The following is a 19,270-nucleotide window of genomic DNA, read 5'->3' as shown; positions in this document are numbered from 1 at the left end:
TATTGAATATTTGGCAAGTAATTGCTTGATCTATTGTAGCTTTAATGGAAATGAAATAAAAACAAAAAGTAATATGAATGCAGTAGAGGTAGCTTATTCGATTGTTTGTGAGAATCAGCAGTTTGAATGCAATTCAAGTAACGCAGTAGAGTAGTGCAATCATGCGTCGGACAAGAATGATAAGTAGTTAAAACTTATAATGTCAGCCTGTATGGATGCTTCTTCTTTTATATTATATAGAATGTTTTGCTAATTCTAAAGTGTTGGGCATTTACAGAAATCTTAAAAGGAATAAAATATGATAGAAACAAGATATTTAGAATATTATTCTATAATTACATAAAATATTTTATAATTATAAAAAGGAAAGAAGAAACAATTTTATCATTTATAATTTTTATAATTTTTAAAAAATAAAAGATAATTCAATGCATTATCCTTTGTGTATAATCCCCGTACTTATAACTAAAACTTCAATTAGTTTCCTTTCAAGTTTTAAAGTTAATTGCTTTAAAACTTGAAAGGAAACTAATTACTTTAAGACTTGAAACGAAACAACTTATCTATGTAAATAAGCATTAGAATTAATTAAACGGATTAATTAAATGCGGAGGATATCTGTAATCTGATTAAACCGTAAATAACTGTTCGGCCGTTTTAAGGTACTTACGATAATGAAATAAACTATTAAACTGGAAACTGGAGAGACAGCCGCTTATTCTGTTAACGGTAAGCATTTCACATAATCTGTGTGCATGTAATTTCGCATTTAGTCTCTAAACAGAAAACAATTCTGCGGATTCTAGGTTTCGCTAAATTAAAAGAATTGCGATGGCTTTTTATTGATTCGAGCTGCATTAACCGCTTAACCCTCAACTTAGAAGTAAAATAAACTTCTAGAACTGTGCAACGGGTTATAAAAGTAGATTAATTATTTTTACGCATAAAATTAAAGTTGTTTTTTAGAAAATTGATGAACGGTTAAATCTTTGAAACTTGTTTGGCAATAACTATCATAGTTGGTTTAAAAAAAAAAACGAAAAGCTTTTTATTTCATATTTTATCCCATTTTTTTCGTAATTCTGTTGTTCAATTATGGAGATGAAATCTTATTTAATTTAGAAATAATTTTTTATTATTATAGCAAGTTAAAAATCATTATTAACATTTAATTGAAGGAATTTATAATTGATTTTTAATTTACTTTATTTTTTTGCAATTTTATATGACTCTTCTTGCCTATATATGAAAATATCGACGCAAAAGAATATACATATATTAGGTAGCAAATGTATATATATTCTACGATTAATTTATTGAAATCAAACTAAATATTATATATCAAATCTTCGATTTTTTTTAGCTATTATAATTAGTTTTGAAAAGATGAAAAGCTTTATATTCTAATTTTTTTTCGTAAAGTAAGAATATTCTTCTTTCGTCCAATTCTAGGAGATAAAATCTATTATATTTAATTTAGAACCAGTTTTTGATTACTATAGCAAGTTAAAAAATCACCAATGTTTAATCGAACATCAGAAGGTGTGCATAATTAATTTTCCCTTTATTTCGTCTTATTGCAATTTTATATGATTTTCCTTATCTATGTATGAAGATACCAATGCAAAAAAATACTATGTTACATTGTAATATAATATAATGTACATTATACCGACTACTGATTTATTCAGGTCGAACTAAATGCGTCCAAGATGCCAGTAAATTGTGTATAAAGTATAAATATTAAATAAATGCATTATCACAATTTTAATATCAAAATTAATATTAAATTAAAGGTCGCATTAATTTGCGTAATAAAGTTAGATAATAGAATAGTTGTTAATGGAATAAAATCTGTTATGAACCAATTATAAATTAAAAACCACAATTTTAGCAAGTAGTTCAAGGAAAGATGCAGTTTGACATTCTCTGGCCCGTCCTTGGTTCTAGCCTTTCTGGTGGGATTAAACATCGATGGGTCAAGGTCTCCGTTGCTTTGACATACATACACACTCTTGTGTGAAATGTATCTCAAAACTTCCAAAATTGTAACTCTCCAGTCTTGCCCGTGTAATGTGAATTACACGGTGAGTTGCGCGGTAATATCGCAATTCAAACACTCTAGTTAGTGTAATAGCGTTGTTCCGCTATTGTTTTCGTATTGAACATATATTTTTTCGTTCTGGCATAAGCATCTTCGCAATTTGATCCCTCAAAAGAGCAAGGCGCTTACTGCGCAGAACATAGGAATAGGAATTTAATAAATTTTTTTATACGAAATCTCGTCTATTGAATTGAGAGTTATATCGATGTATCCGAGGGTCGTCCCCACTAGGGAGATCAAGGATTTCGGATGGTGCGCGTATCTGGGGCTCTCAACTAGGACTTTCAACTAGGTGGTGCGAAGAGCGGCGAACGACGGTTTCGCAGTGGCAACGTGAAACAGGCTCGAGGTCCGCATTGGCATTCGGTGCTACGGCATGCTCCAACCTGCGCTCATTGTCCTCACGCGCACAATGGAGATCTTTCTGACGCGGCGCTTGTTGCTTCGATGGTCGGTCTGACTAAACTTTGCCCGGACGTCGCCGCCGTTGTCACCGCCGCTACCTCACCACGTGCAATGCACGTCCCGCCGCACGCCATCCCCCCAATAATTTCCCGCACAAACGGATATAGGCGCTGCAGCCGTATACGCGCTGCGAACCGGAGGAGGGATCCGGCGCCGCGAGAGGGTGAGGAAAATGCGCGACGAGAAGGAGAACGGGAACGTCACTGTGTGCGGAAGAGAAAAAGGAGAACTGCCACCGCCACCGTCGCTGCTGTGAGAGGAACGAGATAGGACAGAACTGTGCCATTGTGGAAAGCGGCAGTAGGATTCGCCTGGGGATAGGTCAATCAATGACCTATTTAAGGTGTCTTCAGACTGGTCTCCCTCGACACCCGCCTCCGCGTTTGCCACATCGGGGCTACTCGTGGCGACAAATACTCGCCCAGTGGCGGAGATCCTGCATTCAACAAATGAGGCGGAAGTGTTGCACGTTTGTAGGACGTGAGAAGTTCCATAAGTTAAAGACGTGGCGCGAAAACAGAGCGATCAAGCGTATCTTTGAAGAGTTTTATATTCAGAAATGTCATATATAGATGTATAAGGGATGGTTAATCATCCCTTATTAATCTTTAGAAAATATCGATCAAATCTTCGAATTTTTATATATTAAGTACTACGTCCTCTGAGAAAAAAAAATGTATATATGTTTCAAGAAGGACATTTTCCTTACCCTAATTTTCTCCGTAAAATAAATACATCTTTTCTAAATTATGCTAATTTGATTTCAAAGATATTCAATTAAAAATTTGTTAGTACATAATCCTTGATTATTAGCAAGTTAAATCTAAACAGCATCATAAACTTTTAATTGAATGTTGGAAAAAGAGCATAATTAATGTTTGTTCTAATTTATAACATGTTTTTATTCTGTTTGTTTATAAAGATACTAATGTGAAATAGCATTGACGTTAGGTGTTAATTCATTATGTATGTATATTACATAATATAACGTGGTCGATTTATTGAGATCGAATTTGAATTCATCACACATTCTGTGCAAGTGCGAATATGTAAAAATCTCGTTGCCGTCGATCATTTGTTCAGCTGGATAAACAGTGTTACCTCGATATTGCCTTCCATCTAAACTTATTTGATAATACGCTGCACATTGCAAGACGACTTAGGAAAATCAACAAATCCTGATAGCTACGGCGAATGCTGACGCACGCGCAACCTTGTGTAGTCAGAGAGATGAAATAAATTCCTAATGAAGATCGACTGGAACAGTTCGCATCAGCTTACCACGACCATGAAAAGCAAATCTGTATTCGTAAAATGTATACAAGGATGCCTCCCTCACAAAAGCAACTGTAGAAACTCGATATCCAATAATCGCTTCTACTAATTCCGTTTTGGAGGAAAATTTATCTATAAATCATATCGCTGACAATATAAACGATAAAAAACGTATATAAAAAAATTTCCTCATTATTAAGAAATGTCGTGAGAATGTATAAAAGATATTCTCGTCTACCAAAGTTCTTTTAATCACGTGAGAATAATAATCTAATTTTTTAAATATATTCTTCAAACATTTGAAAAGTAAATTCTAATTTCTTAGACTGTCTCAAAATGCTCAAAACACGTTCAAAAAGCAATTTGCTAATTGTACTTAAAAGTTTCTTTTAAATAAATTACTTGTAAAAATATTTTAGATTTTTACGCTGATTGGGGCGCAATGTACGTGCATGTAGGTCGACGTATGTGCTACAAAGCAGAGTTTACCATACCGAGTCGAGAAGTACCAAAAGGATATGGATTAGTAATCAGCGCGAGACACCAGTTGCGCGGTCGTGTGGTCTGGTCGAGATATCTGAGAGCGATCGGAATGAAGCCTGGATAGGGTAGACCCTCGCCCTCCTCCTCCTCGTCCTCATCGTCGTCATCCTCGTCGTCATCATCATCGTCGTCGTCCTCGTCGTCCACATCAATCTCACCGTTCTCGTCATCCTCGTCTTCGTCTTCTCCCTCGATCGCTCGCTTATCGGCAGATTCACGAGCCTCATCCTCATCCTCATCGTCCTCGAGGTCGCTGAGCTCCGCCACGTCGCTGTCGGAGCCCTGCTCGCCGACCCCGGTCCCGCTGACCGCCTTTGATGCGGATCGGTACCGGTATCCCTGAGGATAGTGCAGCGACATCCTCGAGTACCTCGAGTGCCTCTGTCTCGCGAACGCGACGTTCCTCTGGTGACTATGACGGCCTTCAACGACGTCGCGGCCTCCTCGGCGCCCGGGGCTGCGTGAGGCGACGATTCCGGGACTCCTCGACCGTTCGGGAGGAGATTCTCATCGCCCGATCTTGCACGTTCGGTCTCCCTTCCCGCACTCGCTCTTGACTAATCGCATGAACGATCGGTCGTTCTCGGCGATGTCATCGAGAATGCTCCGTGCTTGCTCGATTCGTTGCGTCAATTCTTTTGTCGCAAATATGATGATGAGTCTCTCTCTCTCTCTCTCTCTCTCTCTTTCTCTCTCTCTTTCTCTCCAATACACCCAACGTCTTAATCCCGATGCTCGACGCGGATTGCTCTGGATTGTCGTGATCGACGTAGAGAGCGAGTGCCCGCCGATCGCATCTTATGCTGGAGCCGGAGAGATGGCGAATCCAGGTGTGCAGTTGCACCTTTCGACGCGCCTGCCCGGTGATTCCTCTCACCTGCGCTTCTCACTTGAGGACGTGGCGAGCGCGCAGTAACCTTGCCCCGGTATCGCGATGTCCCTGGAGGATATGGTTGCGCCGTGATCCTCACCACGAGGTCACGTACATACAGGAAATACGGAAAATTCTTCTTGAGAAAGAGACAATTTTTGACGGTACGATTTCAATTCTTGGAAGAGGAGCACGTGAAGCGCGTGGCCGAGAGCTAATTTACTGCACCACCACCACCACCTCTTTCGCTTCCTCCTCTTCTTCCGGGTATCCTTCACCTGGCTGTACCCTCTCGCGTCAGGTGCGGGTCCTATCGACCGCGACGTTGGCCGCGCGGACACGAGGGCACTAGCGCGGACTATTGTCCGCAAGGCGAACGTCAAGCGCGGACGTATGGTGCGGTGGTGGTAGCCAGCAGCTGAACACCGCGCGATCGCGGCCGTGTTCACGACGACGGTGCCCGGCGCAGCGTCGACCGGTGACTGAAAAAAACGTCGAACATCCTCTACCCGACGGTGATGCGGACGCATGCGCGACCCCCGGTGTGTTGCGTGTCCCTCGCCTCATCCGCGTCTCGCGACCTCCAACATACATCCTCCCCCAGAGAAAATCCGGAGATCTTCCTACTCTTTCCCACCTCTTCTCGGTGTCGTACCCATCTCTTCTCTTCCTCTTCCTTTTTGCTCTTTCTCAACTTCCTCATCTCTCGGTCGACCGAGAAGCACCTTCACAGTTGATACTCGACACGGGCAAAACGGAGGGAAAGCGAGAGAAATTGGGGGATGAGGTGACTGTAGAGGATCCGACAAAGTCCTTGAGATCCTTGCTTTCACTTTCGGCGCCGACCAAGAGATACTTGTGGTTTTTTCTCGCTATTATTTGTGCGAAGGATGCTATCTCATTTTGAACTTCGCACCCCTATTGATATTCAGACTAATTGATGACCTCGGGGGCTACCGCTTGATCTGTGTGAGTGATTGCTCGTCATGAAACCTGAAAGATAATCAAGAGGAAAACAAGTTCACCGGAAAAAAGTTTTTTTTTTCGGAATATGTATAAAAGGAAAAGAAAAGAGGAAGGGAACAACGATAACTTGGGGGTGTATTTGAAGGATGCCTATTCGACGATACATTGTCGAAAGGTTTCGTTCGACAAAAAGGCGATAAGAAATCGCGACGATTTTATTTTACATAGTGTCATAAACTCAGCGTTCGGGAACAACAATCTTCAGAAAATATTTCCCAGTATTTTCCGTGCTTGTGCGCTAAAAGAAACTCTTATCAGAAATAATATATCAAAAATAGAAATGTCTCGCAAAAATAGATATGATCAGAGTTAACTTTTTCTCTTTCGAAAAGATATGCAGCTTACATTGCTGTTAAATTCTGAAAATTATTTGTTACGTTTTTAATAATTGAATTTCATACACATATCTATGTACAAAATTAATTATTTTATAACATATACGGTATGTAAAAAAATGATATACGTTTTAATTTTCGTCACAGTTATATTTCCAAGACATTCTCGATGGTATAGATTTATTACTATTATGAGCTTTAAAAGAAATAAGGTATATCTCATATAGCAATAGATAAACCGAGGCTCGTTAACACAAAAGATAAGAGTTGATAAACATACATAAATATAAAAAGATATTTGCATAATAATGCTTTATATTTATATATATAATATTTTTATATTTAAATAAGTTAAAACTGAAATAGCTTACATTTGTTTTTCTGTATAACAACATTTTGCTATTCAATTATGAAATAACTTGTGTGCGAAAAGATATAATCTCTACCAAGAAGTATTTGTGATCTACTTTTTATTTTTATTAAATTTTTATTAATTTAGTATGAAGTTTGTCATATAAGCAACTTACATGGTGATGTATCAATTTCTAAACTATCAATTTAAAAACTATCCAATTTAAAAACTACCAATTTAAAAACTATCGGGATAAACTGGCTGCAATGCGGCATGTTCATATTTCACTTAATCAAGGGATTATACAGTGTACAGAACCATTCCTGGCATGAAAGTGTAAAGAAAGCTTCTCCCCATCATATTAGTACATTTTAACTACAATAATATATTAATTGTTTAAAAAGTTCAATGTCGAAATTGCGAAAACTGTGTCAATTCTCCCTTAATTATGCTTCACTTATTGTAATGCGATAAATTAAATAAGTAATACAATTATATAGCACAATTATAAATACACAATTATATATTATAGTACAATTATAAATACAATAAACAACTATAATGCCGTAAACATACATAATACTGAGCATTAATACCTGAACAGAAAACAACGATTTTTACTTTTTAATCCTACAATGTTCTAATAAAGGCTTCAATGGTACGGCGGAGTTGCAGAAACGATTGCTGAGACTAACTCCCTATACGCTTCATCTATTTTTGCTCGGAAGTCGGAAAATGGAAAAGGAGCGGGCTATATGTGTATAGCGCTGTTATACGATTTCTCGGACGGCAAGAACGACAAGGTAACGATGATAATCAACTGCCGGATACTGGATACGCGATTAAAGTCAGCACTGTGTCCGGAAACGATCAAACTCGTTGAAGATTACAAACGCGCCGTCATCAGCCTTAATCGACTCCGCGTGCGCAGCCGAAAATAGAAATCCAACCATGCGCGTTCCATGTTCGCCGTTCAGTCATGTCAAGTGGCTGGCATTTACGGCATTTGATGTTTCGCAAACTATTCTTCTTAATAAGAGAAAAAAAGCTAGAGTGGAAAGTATAAGCTAAAGTAAAAAGTAAAGTAAAAAGTAGAAAAAAAGAAAAAGAAAAGAGGAAAGGAAAAAGATGTTTTTATCTCTTTCTTGTACATTTGCAACACTTTATTCAAAATGAAGATAAATGCTTACAACGCAGCAGAAACGTTGGATTATCGCGCCGTTGCTGTTGTATATCATGCCGAATGTATCAATACATTTACTTATTTGGATGCGATACGTTATAAATTTATTCACGTTTGTGAATACAAATGCGACTGATTTATGATGTTATAGTGACTGATAAAAGTTTGGCAAGTATAAAATAAAAAAAATCAATACATAATATAAAGTAATTGGACCTAATCAAGAAACAATTTTTTATAACTGTTGATATTCGATTTTAGATTAAGAAAACACTCTCTTAAAAAAAATCGATCTTTACATTTCTCCAACGCCGAAATAATGAGAAATATAAAAAAAAAATGTGACAAATAAAAGTTTTATGGTTTTGAAAGCTGTATTGCTTCTCATCAATATTATGAAAACTTCTATGGATTTTAAATATTCAAGATTTCAATCTGTTCTTTACTTTTCTGTTGTATGAATTTGGAAAGAAAAATCCACTGAAAAATTCCGAGAGCATCTAAAGTTTTATGAAAAAGTTTTATGAACTTTATCGTTAATGGAAACTTTTTTATCGTAAAAAAAAAGCAAAAGCACGTACCTGTGATCCTGTGATATTCGAACAGTTTTAATTTCAAAACAATCGGACTATCCATAGATTTGTAAAATGCGCATAAAATTTGTTCAGTTTTATTCCTTAACTCGCTGTGATCCAAATAGACGCAGTAGGTTGGAGCACATGATTGAATTACTAAACAGCTCTGTCGTAAGCTGCAATAAAAGATTATATTATTTGACATTTTTCAAAGTTTGTTAATTTACAGCATCGGTGTTCTCTTATCTTTACATATAATACCAAAAATGTAATATCTAACCTATGTTGAAGATCTATATCGATATAACAAACGAGCATAATGAGACATTTAACAGACGATTCTGTAAATATTTGGGTATCATGGTCTTTACGGCAGAATGCGGCTTTGCTTGGCTTCGTTTACTTGACCTAACTGTCATGACTATGCGTGTTAAAGTACTCGGTGTTTAATGATCAAACTAAAATTACCACAAGAGCAACTAAGCGTACTGTCTTTCATTCGCAGAATTCTCAACTGTGATGAAGCATCCACTGTCCTCCGAGTTCCAGAACAATCGGCGAAGTAAATATCTTGCAGTTCATCCGGTAAATTTGTTCAATGCGATCAAAGTTGACTTCGTACAAGTTCTCCTTCATGAGGACCGTATTATGATATATTGAGATGTTCCTATAAATTACATCATACATGTCACATTATGACAATGATAGATAAGATAACATTCACATTTGAACAATTTTATCGCCCTTTCCAGCAATTGCAAAATAACGTTTTATTTTTTTCTTTATATTGCTCCGTTACAACAGCATCCGTTAATTCAATATACATGTTCTTCTCATTTTTCATAGCTATTCCAGCATACGCGAAGTCATTTATCATAAGGTTTATAAATAGATTATGGATCATTAGATTTTCTGAAAAAGCGCGAAATCCGTTATATAGCAATGATGATGACACAAACATCATTCATCACGATTCATTACCATTTCGTATAATGTTTTTATCGTCCTAGTAAACTTTGTTAATCTTTCTTCAGACAATATCTGACAGCTTCCTTAATATAATCTTTTGTATCTTCTTTTAATATTTGATTGATTAACTATAGTGATAACTTTTACTCCTCACATGATGAATACATTTTTAACCATGACCTCGTTATAAAGAAATAATATCGTTCAGATCAAAGTGCAGAACTATAGCATATAAATTTTTATATAAAAATTCTTCTATAAAAAATATAAAAAAAAAGTAAAATAAATATAACATCTTTAATAGAATTATTAATGTAGTTATATATCTGACATATCTGAGTTTAAATGAATAAGTCAATTTTTATTATAACATATATATTTATATATGTCACATGTATGTATACGCTATTTCTTAAATTTATTTTTATATATAAAAATGTTATTTTAATGTGTTTATGTGTAATTATTTAATAAATAAAATTGTTTAATTATTAACAGTTCATAGTATATCATTAATAGCTCAATTTGGAAAAATATTATTAGGATTAGCAAAAGCAATTGAAAGCTATAGTGAGTACAATAATTTATATAGGTATAAATATAACAAATATACATATGTATATTATATAAGACTAATGTCTTACATACAGGGAAAATATATGAAATATTCAAATTCTATGTAAAATGATAAAAAGTTATATATATAAGTCATATAAGTAGTAGAAAAAGATTTTAATTGGTATATATTTGAAGATTAAAATTATGATTAAATTTATGGTTTTTTATTTTTAAATAATTGTTATTCATGTAACAAAACTTTTCAGGATTTTTATTGTTTATATATCTTTTTTTATTACTTTGTTGCATAGAACTTATTCTTAAGGTTTGTACATAACTTTCGACTACTTACATTCTATATACAGGACGTTCCCGATGTAACTGTATTTCTATTTGTTACGAAATAAATTCAAATAAAAATGTTGTAATGTTTTTATTATATAACTATAATTATACAAAATACAAATATAAAAAGCAAATACTTATCAAATATAACTTAGAACCTTATTTATTATTTTCTATACATACAACCTATAAAATATTTGATCTATAAAATGTATTTTTCTCGAATCGATAATCATTAACACTTCGAGTACATTGATGAATCCTTTTACGAGATATTTTTAAATGCCCATTTTGTATTTTTGTGATTCAGCCTTTTAAATTTCTTTAAATATATAGGTCCGTTTTTATAAAATTTTGTTATATAAATCTTTTTTTAATTTCGTTGTATGTTGTTTCTTCGATCCTATATGTAAATACATTCCTGCACATTCATCTGAAACAGTCTGAAAAGAAAAATAAAATCATAAAGTTATAATATAAAATTCGAAGGAGTATTTAAGCAAAATGTAAACATCTTACATTCAAAAATATTATATTATAAGAGATAAGTAAATTTTTAACCATTTTTTTTTATATTTTATTCAATACATACTTTTGGCACAGACTTTGTACATCAAGATATTTGTATAATTAAATTGTTTTATAATATACATATGTATTCAAAAAATACGTTTCCTCATATATTCTATGTATTTATTTCAATAATATTAATTAGTTTTTATATTATACAAGACTTTTATTATATCGACTTTTTATGCAAAATTATTAATTTGCAATAATTTTAAATTTGATTATAAATTTACAATAAAACATGAAATAATTTATTTAATAACTTTTAGAATCATGAAATACAGGTTATATTTCCAAATTGATGTACTCTAAATGCGATTGTACTGTTCTATACAAATAAATTTAATAGTAATAAGTACTTACCTATAAAAAATATACTATGACTAGCTTGCACATATATTATTCATTTTCGTAGCTTTCTGTTGCACAACAAATAATATTATGTCTATGATCAATAACGATGTATAACCTACTCTGTCTTGACCAGTATTGGGGGATGCAGAGGGATGTTCTCACATGCGCAATAAAACAAGCACTAGCAGACGATATAAAACCTCAGTCGTATACATTTTTTGTAATAAGGAAATAAGGAATGTTAGAGCTCTTATGGAAAAAATGATAAAAATGATAATAAGAAATGATATAAACACATCATTTATAAAAATAACCATAAATAAAAAAATAAAACCTATTAATAAACCATCACAGTCGATTTATCAGGAATATTAGAATAATAAGAGGAAATCTTTGTTGCAGAAAATCTTTTCGTTATAATAGATATAAAATTATATAAATTATTATAAATGTCTTTTAAATGTAAATATTAATTTAATAAGTATTTTGAATATTTTAAACTATACATATTAATATTAGCTATAAATTATTAATTATAAATGTTTACGTTTAATATAATATTTAGTATACAAGTAGTGATAAAAAATAATTTATGCGGTCTCGAGTGTACTCAGGATAAAATCAGAGTACGAGTTTATCAAGATTAGTCACGTAGTCGATGATATATGTTACGCACGCGCATTTCATCATTTTGTTTTTGAATGGATTTACCTCTCGAAACTGTTGTTGCAGTTCTACCGTGCGTTGGCAACATGTTTCTTTAAAGCGAAACTTAATTACTTATAGCATATATATGATTAGAAAATATTAAAAATTAATATTCAATTGGCAAACAAGTTTAAAACGAGCATAAACTTGTCTGCATTTTAGTATACATAAAATCAGATTTAATAGAAAACAAATTTTATAGTTGATATAAATCAGCAACGTTATTGACTTTAAATATGCTATATTTTTGGTGGATAATAAGTAAATGCGTTAGACATCACAGACATAATTTTTATATTATAATAGTATATTTATTAAAATTACGACAAGCATTGTATATTTAAATATATATTGCAAAAAAGTTTTAACTACAATAATTTTGTTAAGTTTCATCGACAAAATAATATTAAATGTATATGATTCTAGATTTTCATAATCTGTTATAACTGTTAATAAAATTTCAGAAATAGTAATAAAAAAATATTAACATTATCGATTATTGATATATAACTCTCGACTGCTGATATATGAACAGTTGACTTATTCTGTTACGAATTAACTTGATTTTAGCAATCACACAAATTTTCATAAAATTGTCGGTCTTTAAGCATCTGTTGTTAAAGTCATAGTTGCGAATTTATTCAATACAAAAAAAATCAATAAAGATAAAAATTACAGTATAATTTTATTTAAATTAAAATTTCAAATTTTTTAATTATTTGTACGTCACGAATTCTTATATTGTTTATTTAAAAAAAATAGTATTTTTATATAATTGTTATTTTATTAACGTTATTATCTATACTTTCAAATAAGTAATTTATATAAAACATACAGCTGTTTCTGTACCTAGTACTGTAACTAATTATACAATATATCTTATGCATTTTAATTTTAGCATTAATTTACCATCTGGAACAGTTGCCGTTGTTATCGGAACTTAACTCTATTATTATACTTATCTGCTTCAGACAGATAACGCCACTGCTAAATGTTTGATCCAAAATTCGCTGTTCTAGCTGAAGATTAATTTTTAGAAAATTAAAAAAATAACTTTTAGCTTTCATATAATTGTTTAATATTATAAAGTTAATTTTTATTATTTTATATATTAAGTTGTATACATCTGATATATATATATATAAATGTATTAATAGATATTTATAAAAATCGAAAAATAAAACCAAGCCTAAAGAAAGAGTTTGAAATCGGATTATGATAATCTTTTTTTTAATGGTATCAAATCTGTTTAATGTAAAAAAAAATAAAAATCTCTACATAATTATAGCAAGAGATGTAATTTATAATTCTAATGAATATAATATGCATTTATACATTGAAATTAAGATGTTAATAAGAGAATTTATCTTGAGTAGTATAACTGTTATATAGCCATTATAATATTCCCAAATTACTAAAAAAAATTTATAAATAAAATTTATAAAACTGTGCGTTCTTAACACAATAAAAAATTATATCTTATTTAAATGTATATAAAAATGTGATCTATAGTATTTATTTATTTTAAGATGTATTTTCTAATTTCATTTTTATAAACATATTTACTTCTCGTAGCAGTAATGTTTTTAAAAATGGATAAGATGGCAGGAATAAAAAAAATTTTTTTTTTTTTTATAAAAACGTAAACAGCGAGCTTTCGATTAAATAATCGCGCGCACCCTTGTGCTCCATGCAAGCAACCCCCATTGCGCCTGTAAGTAGTCGTGCTCATTTTGGCGCAGCCGCGCGCGGCGCCCCCGCAGGTATTGCGACCGTACCAGTTTGGCCGCGTGGGGTGGTAGGGGATAGGCTGAGAGCGAGAGAGCGTGCGTCTACGTCAGGAAAAGCTCCGAGCTTATTGGTCCTGGTCCATTGTTGCGTATTGATTGCTGTGGAGCAGTGGTATGGTCGTTGGGACACTCGGTCGTCCTCGTCGTCGTCGTCGTCGTCGTCGTCGCCGTCGGTGGTGCTCAGCCGATTAGGTTAAGAGGAGCGGGCGCGCGCGGTCGTAGATATAAGGGATAGAGAAAGAAGAGGAGAGAAAGGAGGAAAAATAAAACGTCGTCGTCCGCGTAGTCGTCATCGCGCATCGTCCGCTCGCGTTCCATTCGCGTACGCGATCGCGATTCGCGCTTGCTACGTCCGCACCGTACACGTACGCACTTATACTGTAAAAAAATAAAAAGAGTATAATTGTATATGTATAAATATATGTATACATAAATAGGTATACAAGAGAGCTGTATAAACACTGTGGAAACGGGAAGAACTCGTCTTTGCGTATTTGTGTATTCATACGAGCGCGCGTATATGTGACACGCGATAATACAGTGTTCAGTGAGTTGTGTCTCCTGCCTGTTCTCTATATTGCTCCGGCCATCCCTTTCAATCACGGACTCCAATTAGAAGCGATACACACCTGCGGCATCAGTGACGGCGGCGGCAGCGGCTGCCGCCGAGGGTGGTAAGAACGAATCAACACGGCGCAAGTCCTCGGGCCATCAGGATCAGGTATCCACGACTGGTTACTGCGCGTACCGTGATAGCTACGTGGATAGAAAAGCGGAGCGCTTTTGCTAAGGACGCCGTACTCGGTGATTCTCGTGTGTCCAGCAGAGACGTGTACATTCGCCTCGAAGTAGACTTCTAACGAGGAATATAGCGAATCGTCAGTCGCGGACAGTAGTGCGTCAGTTAGAATCAACGATGGTGATTGAGTGATTCTTGAAGAAAAGGCGCTTGTGAACAAGATAGAAGGCATTTTTTCGGAGCAAACAAATACAGACGTCTATCTAATAGTTAGAATTAAAGGAACGATAGTAAAAGAGTGGTAGGGGAAGAGAGGGAGGGGGAGAGAGTGAGAGAGAGATAGAGAGAGAGAGGGGAGGGAGAGAGAGGGAGGGAAAGGAACAGGGAAAAAAGAGAGAAAAAGGGAGAGAGAGAGAGAGAGAAGGGGAGAGAAAAGAAGAGTGCGAGAGGTGGAAGAAGAGAAAGAGAGAAAGAGAGGGGGATTGAGAGGATAAGAGTGGAAGACGAAGAGTCTAGGTGTCAGCGATTGTGCGTGGCAGAAGAATATAAAGGAAGACGAGAGGAAGAGATTCGGTGATTTTTTTTCTTTGAACAGAGCGCACGCTCACAAAAGAAGAAAAGAGAAAGAAGAAGCTTGTGGTAGCTGCGTATCGTGAGGACGCGAAAGCAAGCCGTGCACGGGTCCTTCTTAGCGCGCGTCGCGCATCTCCCGGAGGCGGCGCGAAATTATGAAGCGTATAAAGTGCGTCCTACTGGCCGCCGCAGCTGCCGTTTGTGATTGTGATAGTCGCCGGTGAATGTGTGACCCGGGGGCAGCAGAGATCCGCCGGGATGACGACCGAAGGGACGACCGTGCAGCCCCCGGTGACGGTAGAAGGCTGCCTCAAGGAGCGGAAATGGTGGTGCTTCCTGCTGTCAAGCATCTTCACCTTCCTCGCCGGGCTACTGATCGTGCTCCTCTGGCGTGCGTTCGCCTTCCTCTGCTGTCGCAAGGAGCCCGAGCTCTCCCCAAATGACCCGAAGCAGAAGGAGCAGAAGTCGGCCCGCCAGGGCAAGGAGTTCGAGGGGACTTTTATGACCGAGGCCAAGGACTGGGCCGGCGAGCTGATTTCCGGACAAACCACCACTGGACGTATCCTGGTGAGATTTTCTATTTTTTGTTTTGTAATTATCGTGTCCCGGCGTGTTAGGACTATTTGATTATTGTACTGATAATCAGAAATATAATTCCAGTATAGAAGCACATATACCATCAATAATATTTGTATAGTAGTTTACAACGTGACCTATATTATATTCTTTACGTGCGTTTTTATCCTAGAATCGATTTAATTTGATTATTAGAATGTTTCATTCAGTAAATGTTTGCAAAACAATTAAAAGTAATTTGTGCAAAGAGAAATTGATTTTTTTTATTTAACTTATTTTTACAGTTATTTTCTGTATTTTTTATTATTATTTTATTATACATATTATATCTTTATTTTAATTTCAAAATTTATCTATTTAACTTTAATTTATATTAAAGAAGAATAGTATATAAAGTACATTTCTATGATAGCAATAATCTGTATCAATTGTGTATGAAATGTAAAGAATTTCAAATTAATTTTTAAATATAATAACAATGCTTCAATTTCTCTTACGCATCTATTGTTACACAAGGACAAATAATAAACCAAGTACGACTTTTCGTGTTGATAAATATATTGTAAAGTCTTTTATATTTCCAAAGTTGTGTATTATATTCTTCTCAAATTATTTGAATAATATTCATTAAATATAAAATTCTGAAACTATTCTATTCAATATAAAAATAATATCAATGATTTATGTTGAACTTGTTTGACAATTTAATACAACAATGTACATTCATAAATTATTTTAATCTTACAACTTAATAAGTTATTACAATAACAGAGAAATTTTTTGATCTATACAAAAATTTCCCTATTTAAAATCTGCTCACATTTATCAGACTCGATAAAATTCTTTCGCTGTGATACTATTAAATTATATTTGTAATCGGATTTCCAGAAAATAAAATACAATTCGACTAAATAGGTCATACGCCGAAGAAAGTACAAAACTGATTTTAAAGAAAATCCGATAAGAGCGACGATTGAGAGGGTAGAGGAGAAAAAGACGAGATAGAGGGATATACTGATTAAAACTGTTCCGTGCAGATTTGTACCAGTCACGAGACGCCATTAACGAAAATTCGGGTCGGCATTAAACTGTCGTTTAAATCTAATTCAAAAGTTCTCTCTTTCTCTCCCTCTCTCTCTCGATCTCGATCCTGATTTCATTGGACGGTATCGTGACAGGAATTTCGATATCGAGGACTCATCCGTCCCCGTTCGTACCACGCGTCACGTTGCTCTACCCGGACGCACGAGGATTGACGTCGCGCATCCTGGACGTTCTTCGGGGTGAGAACTAGTGGCAAAACGTGTATACACGTAGATTCGCGGCCACTTACACGTGTACACGCGCGTGCGCGCACACGAGATTCCTAGCCTCGAGCTCGTATGAGAGTACGAATGTACGTGGCCGGTGACCCAGTTTTCGTTCGTGGAACCAGACACGGCAACGGTCCCGAAGTAGAGGGGTGGTTTCTACGCAGTGCGTGTTCCACCCTGAAAGTGCGTTTCCGTCGCCATAGTGACCAGTCCGGAGGGTTCTTTCTTGACTACGGTTCTATCTTGGATAACCTTTCGGAACGCACAACACTCGCGAATACATTTGTTCCTTGAACTACATGGGTACCCATCCTCTGGTTGGCCGTTCTTCTTCTTACATCTTTGCTCCTGCTTCCGGTTGAATGCGTTAAGCCGGGTGGGAAGGCAATGTACAATTTACGAATGGCTTTATTCAAATTTTATAGTCAAGCGGGAAGAGAATCCTCCGTCCTATCAAGAGCATAAATCAAGAGAACAAGTTCCAATTTACGATCGTGTAGTTACATTAAGATAATTTTGAGACCTATGTCGAAGGAGCAACGGCAGACTCGATTGTTAATTTTTCCGTTTGCTGTGGAAAAAAAGTTAGATCGTGCACTTGTTCCGCATTTTGCGGTGACGCAGAGTTATCGATGTCGTGCCCTTGCAGAAATTTAGCCTACTCGTGGAGGCCAAGTCTGACGACAGACTGCAGCCGATCATGCGAGATCGAGTCGACAAAGTTCAGATTGTAATTACAATTGAGGGAATGGACGGAGCAAAGGCCTAATTCCAAAATCTTGATATTAATACAAATTAAAATAACTTGCTACTTTTATATTATACATAAATGGATACAATATTAAATAAATTTATGTAATGCCTTTAAGAAGTTACATGTTACACGTAATACTTCTGTATTACGATCAATATTACATGAAAAAGCTAATTGCCGGAAAAAAGGCCTAAGTAGAATTATGCCTTTATTCCGCCCATCCTCTCAATTCCGAATGTGAATAACAGGAATTTCGCTATATTGCCGATCGGATTTCAATCACAGCCGACAGCAAGCCGCCATTGATAGTACGATTTATTGATGACAAGGACATTGGCGAAACGATTTTAATATTCTTCTATGATAAATAAAACTGTAGACTGTTGCTTGTCTATCGATTCAATTATGCAATCCGGAATCACGCATATTGCAATAATCTCAATTGGGAGTTCTCAATTTTTCTTTCTAAATCTATCGACTTTAATCCATTAATTGCGTTTTTTGCCGAGAAGCGCAACAGATTATATTAAAAATCTTTGTTTGGTTAACGAGAAAAATATATTATTATATCTCTGAAGGATGATAAAAATGACATTACTGATTATGATACCAGTTCTTTTGTATCATTAAACAAGAAAAATTTCTAAACTTCTAAATTTTGAAAATTTTTTTAATAGTAACTAATAAACAAGTTTTAAAGTAAATAATACACGTTTCTTATATTTAGATAAAGTTAATTATTCTTAATTTTCTTGAATTATTAATATAAAGTTAACATTAGTTCTAGTTAATCTAATAAATTAAATTTCTACAAGTTGTTTAATATTAATAGTACCGCGCGTGTTAAGATGCATTTTATAATTAATTAACAATCGGTTATTGTCTGACAACATGCTGACCATTACTACTCAGCTATAAAATTAATGTGGTTAAATATTGTGTACAAGTTTCTTGCTGGTCAGCGAGCTTGTAACATTTTACATTATTCACGACTCTGAGAGGATTTAGACCGTGCTATAATGTTGTCAGGAAAATTTATTAACCTTTAAATGAGAAACAATTTGTAAAGAAAACGGTATATTTCCATTTTTGAAGTATTTTTCTTACAATGAAGATTTTGTTGACCAAGTTAATATTGATTATTTTCACTCTTTCAGTTTGCACTTTTTAATTTTCATTTACAAGTCGAAATGCAAAACAGTATTACGTAAAGAAAGAGTACAAAGAAAAAAAGATAAAAACTACAAAGTTGTTTCGTGAAATAGAATTCAGGTCAAGCAGTTTGTATGATA

The 19,270-nt window shown here is 34.7% G+C and overlaps 2 protein-coding genes across 27 annotated transcripts in view; one reads left to right on the top strand and one right to left on the bottom strand.

Annotated features, from left to right (window-relative positions):
- LOC108751638 (voltage-dependent T-type calcium channel subunit alpha-1G-like) overlaps positions 1 to 5,723 on the bottom strand; it is a 15,128-nt gene extending 9,405 nt beyond the window's left edge. The window contains exon 1 of the mRNA XM_018491921.1: positions 4,365 to 5,723. Coding sequence (XP_018347423.1) covers positions 4,365 to 4,747 — 383 coding nt within the window. The 5' untranslated portion in view covers positions 4,748 to 5,723. The remainder of the gene's footprint in view (positions 1 to 4,364) is intronic.
- Positions 5,724 to 15,185: 9,462 nt separating this feature from the next.
- Positions 15,186 to 19,270, top strand: part of LOC108751721 (calcium-activated potassium channel slowpoke) — a 102,628-nt gene continuing 98,543 nt past the window's right edge. For 20 of the 26 annotated variants that reach the window (XM_018492054.1, XM_018492050.1, XM_018492073.1 and 17 more), the window contains exon 1: positions 15,186 to 15,902. In XM_018492054.1, coding sequence (XP_018347556.1) covers positions 15,594 to 15,902 — 309 coding nt within the window. In that variant the 5' untranslated portion in view covers positions 15,186 to 15,593. The remainder of the gene's footprint in view (positions 15,903 to 19,270) is intronic. The other 6 variants (XM_018492061.1, XM_018492049.1, XM_018492066.1 and 3 more) reach the window with 1 other exon arrangement.

The sequence above is a fragment of the Trachymyrmex septentrionalis genome, unplaced genomic scaffold, assembly GCF_001594115.1.
Source record: "Trachymyrmex septentrionalis isolate Tsep2-gDNA-1 unplaced genomic scaffold, Tsep1.0 scaffold51, whole genome shotgun sequence".
NCBI classification, from domain to species: Eukaryota; Metazoa; Arthropoda; class Insecta; order Hymenoptera; family Formicidae; genus Trachymyrmex; species Trachymyrmex septentrionalis.
The sequence above is the reverse complement of the archived record's forward strand: the minus strand, read 5'-3'. Positions and strand labels throughout refer to the sequence as shown.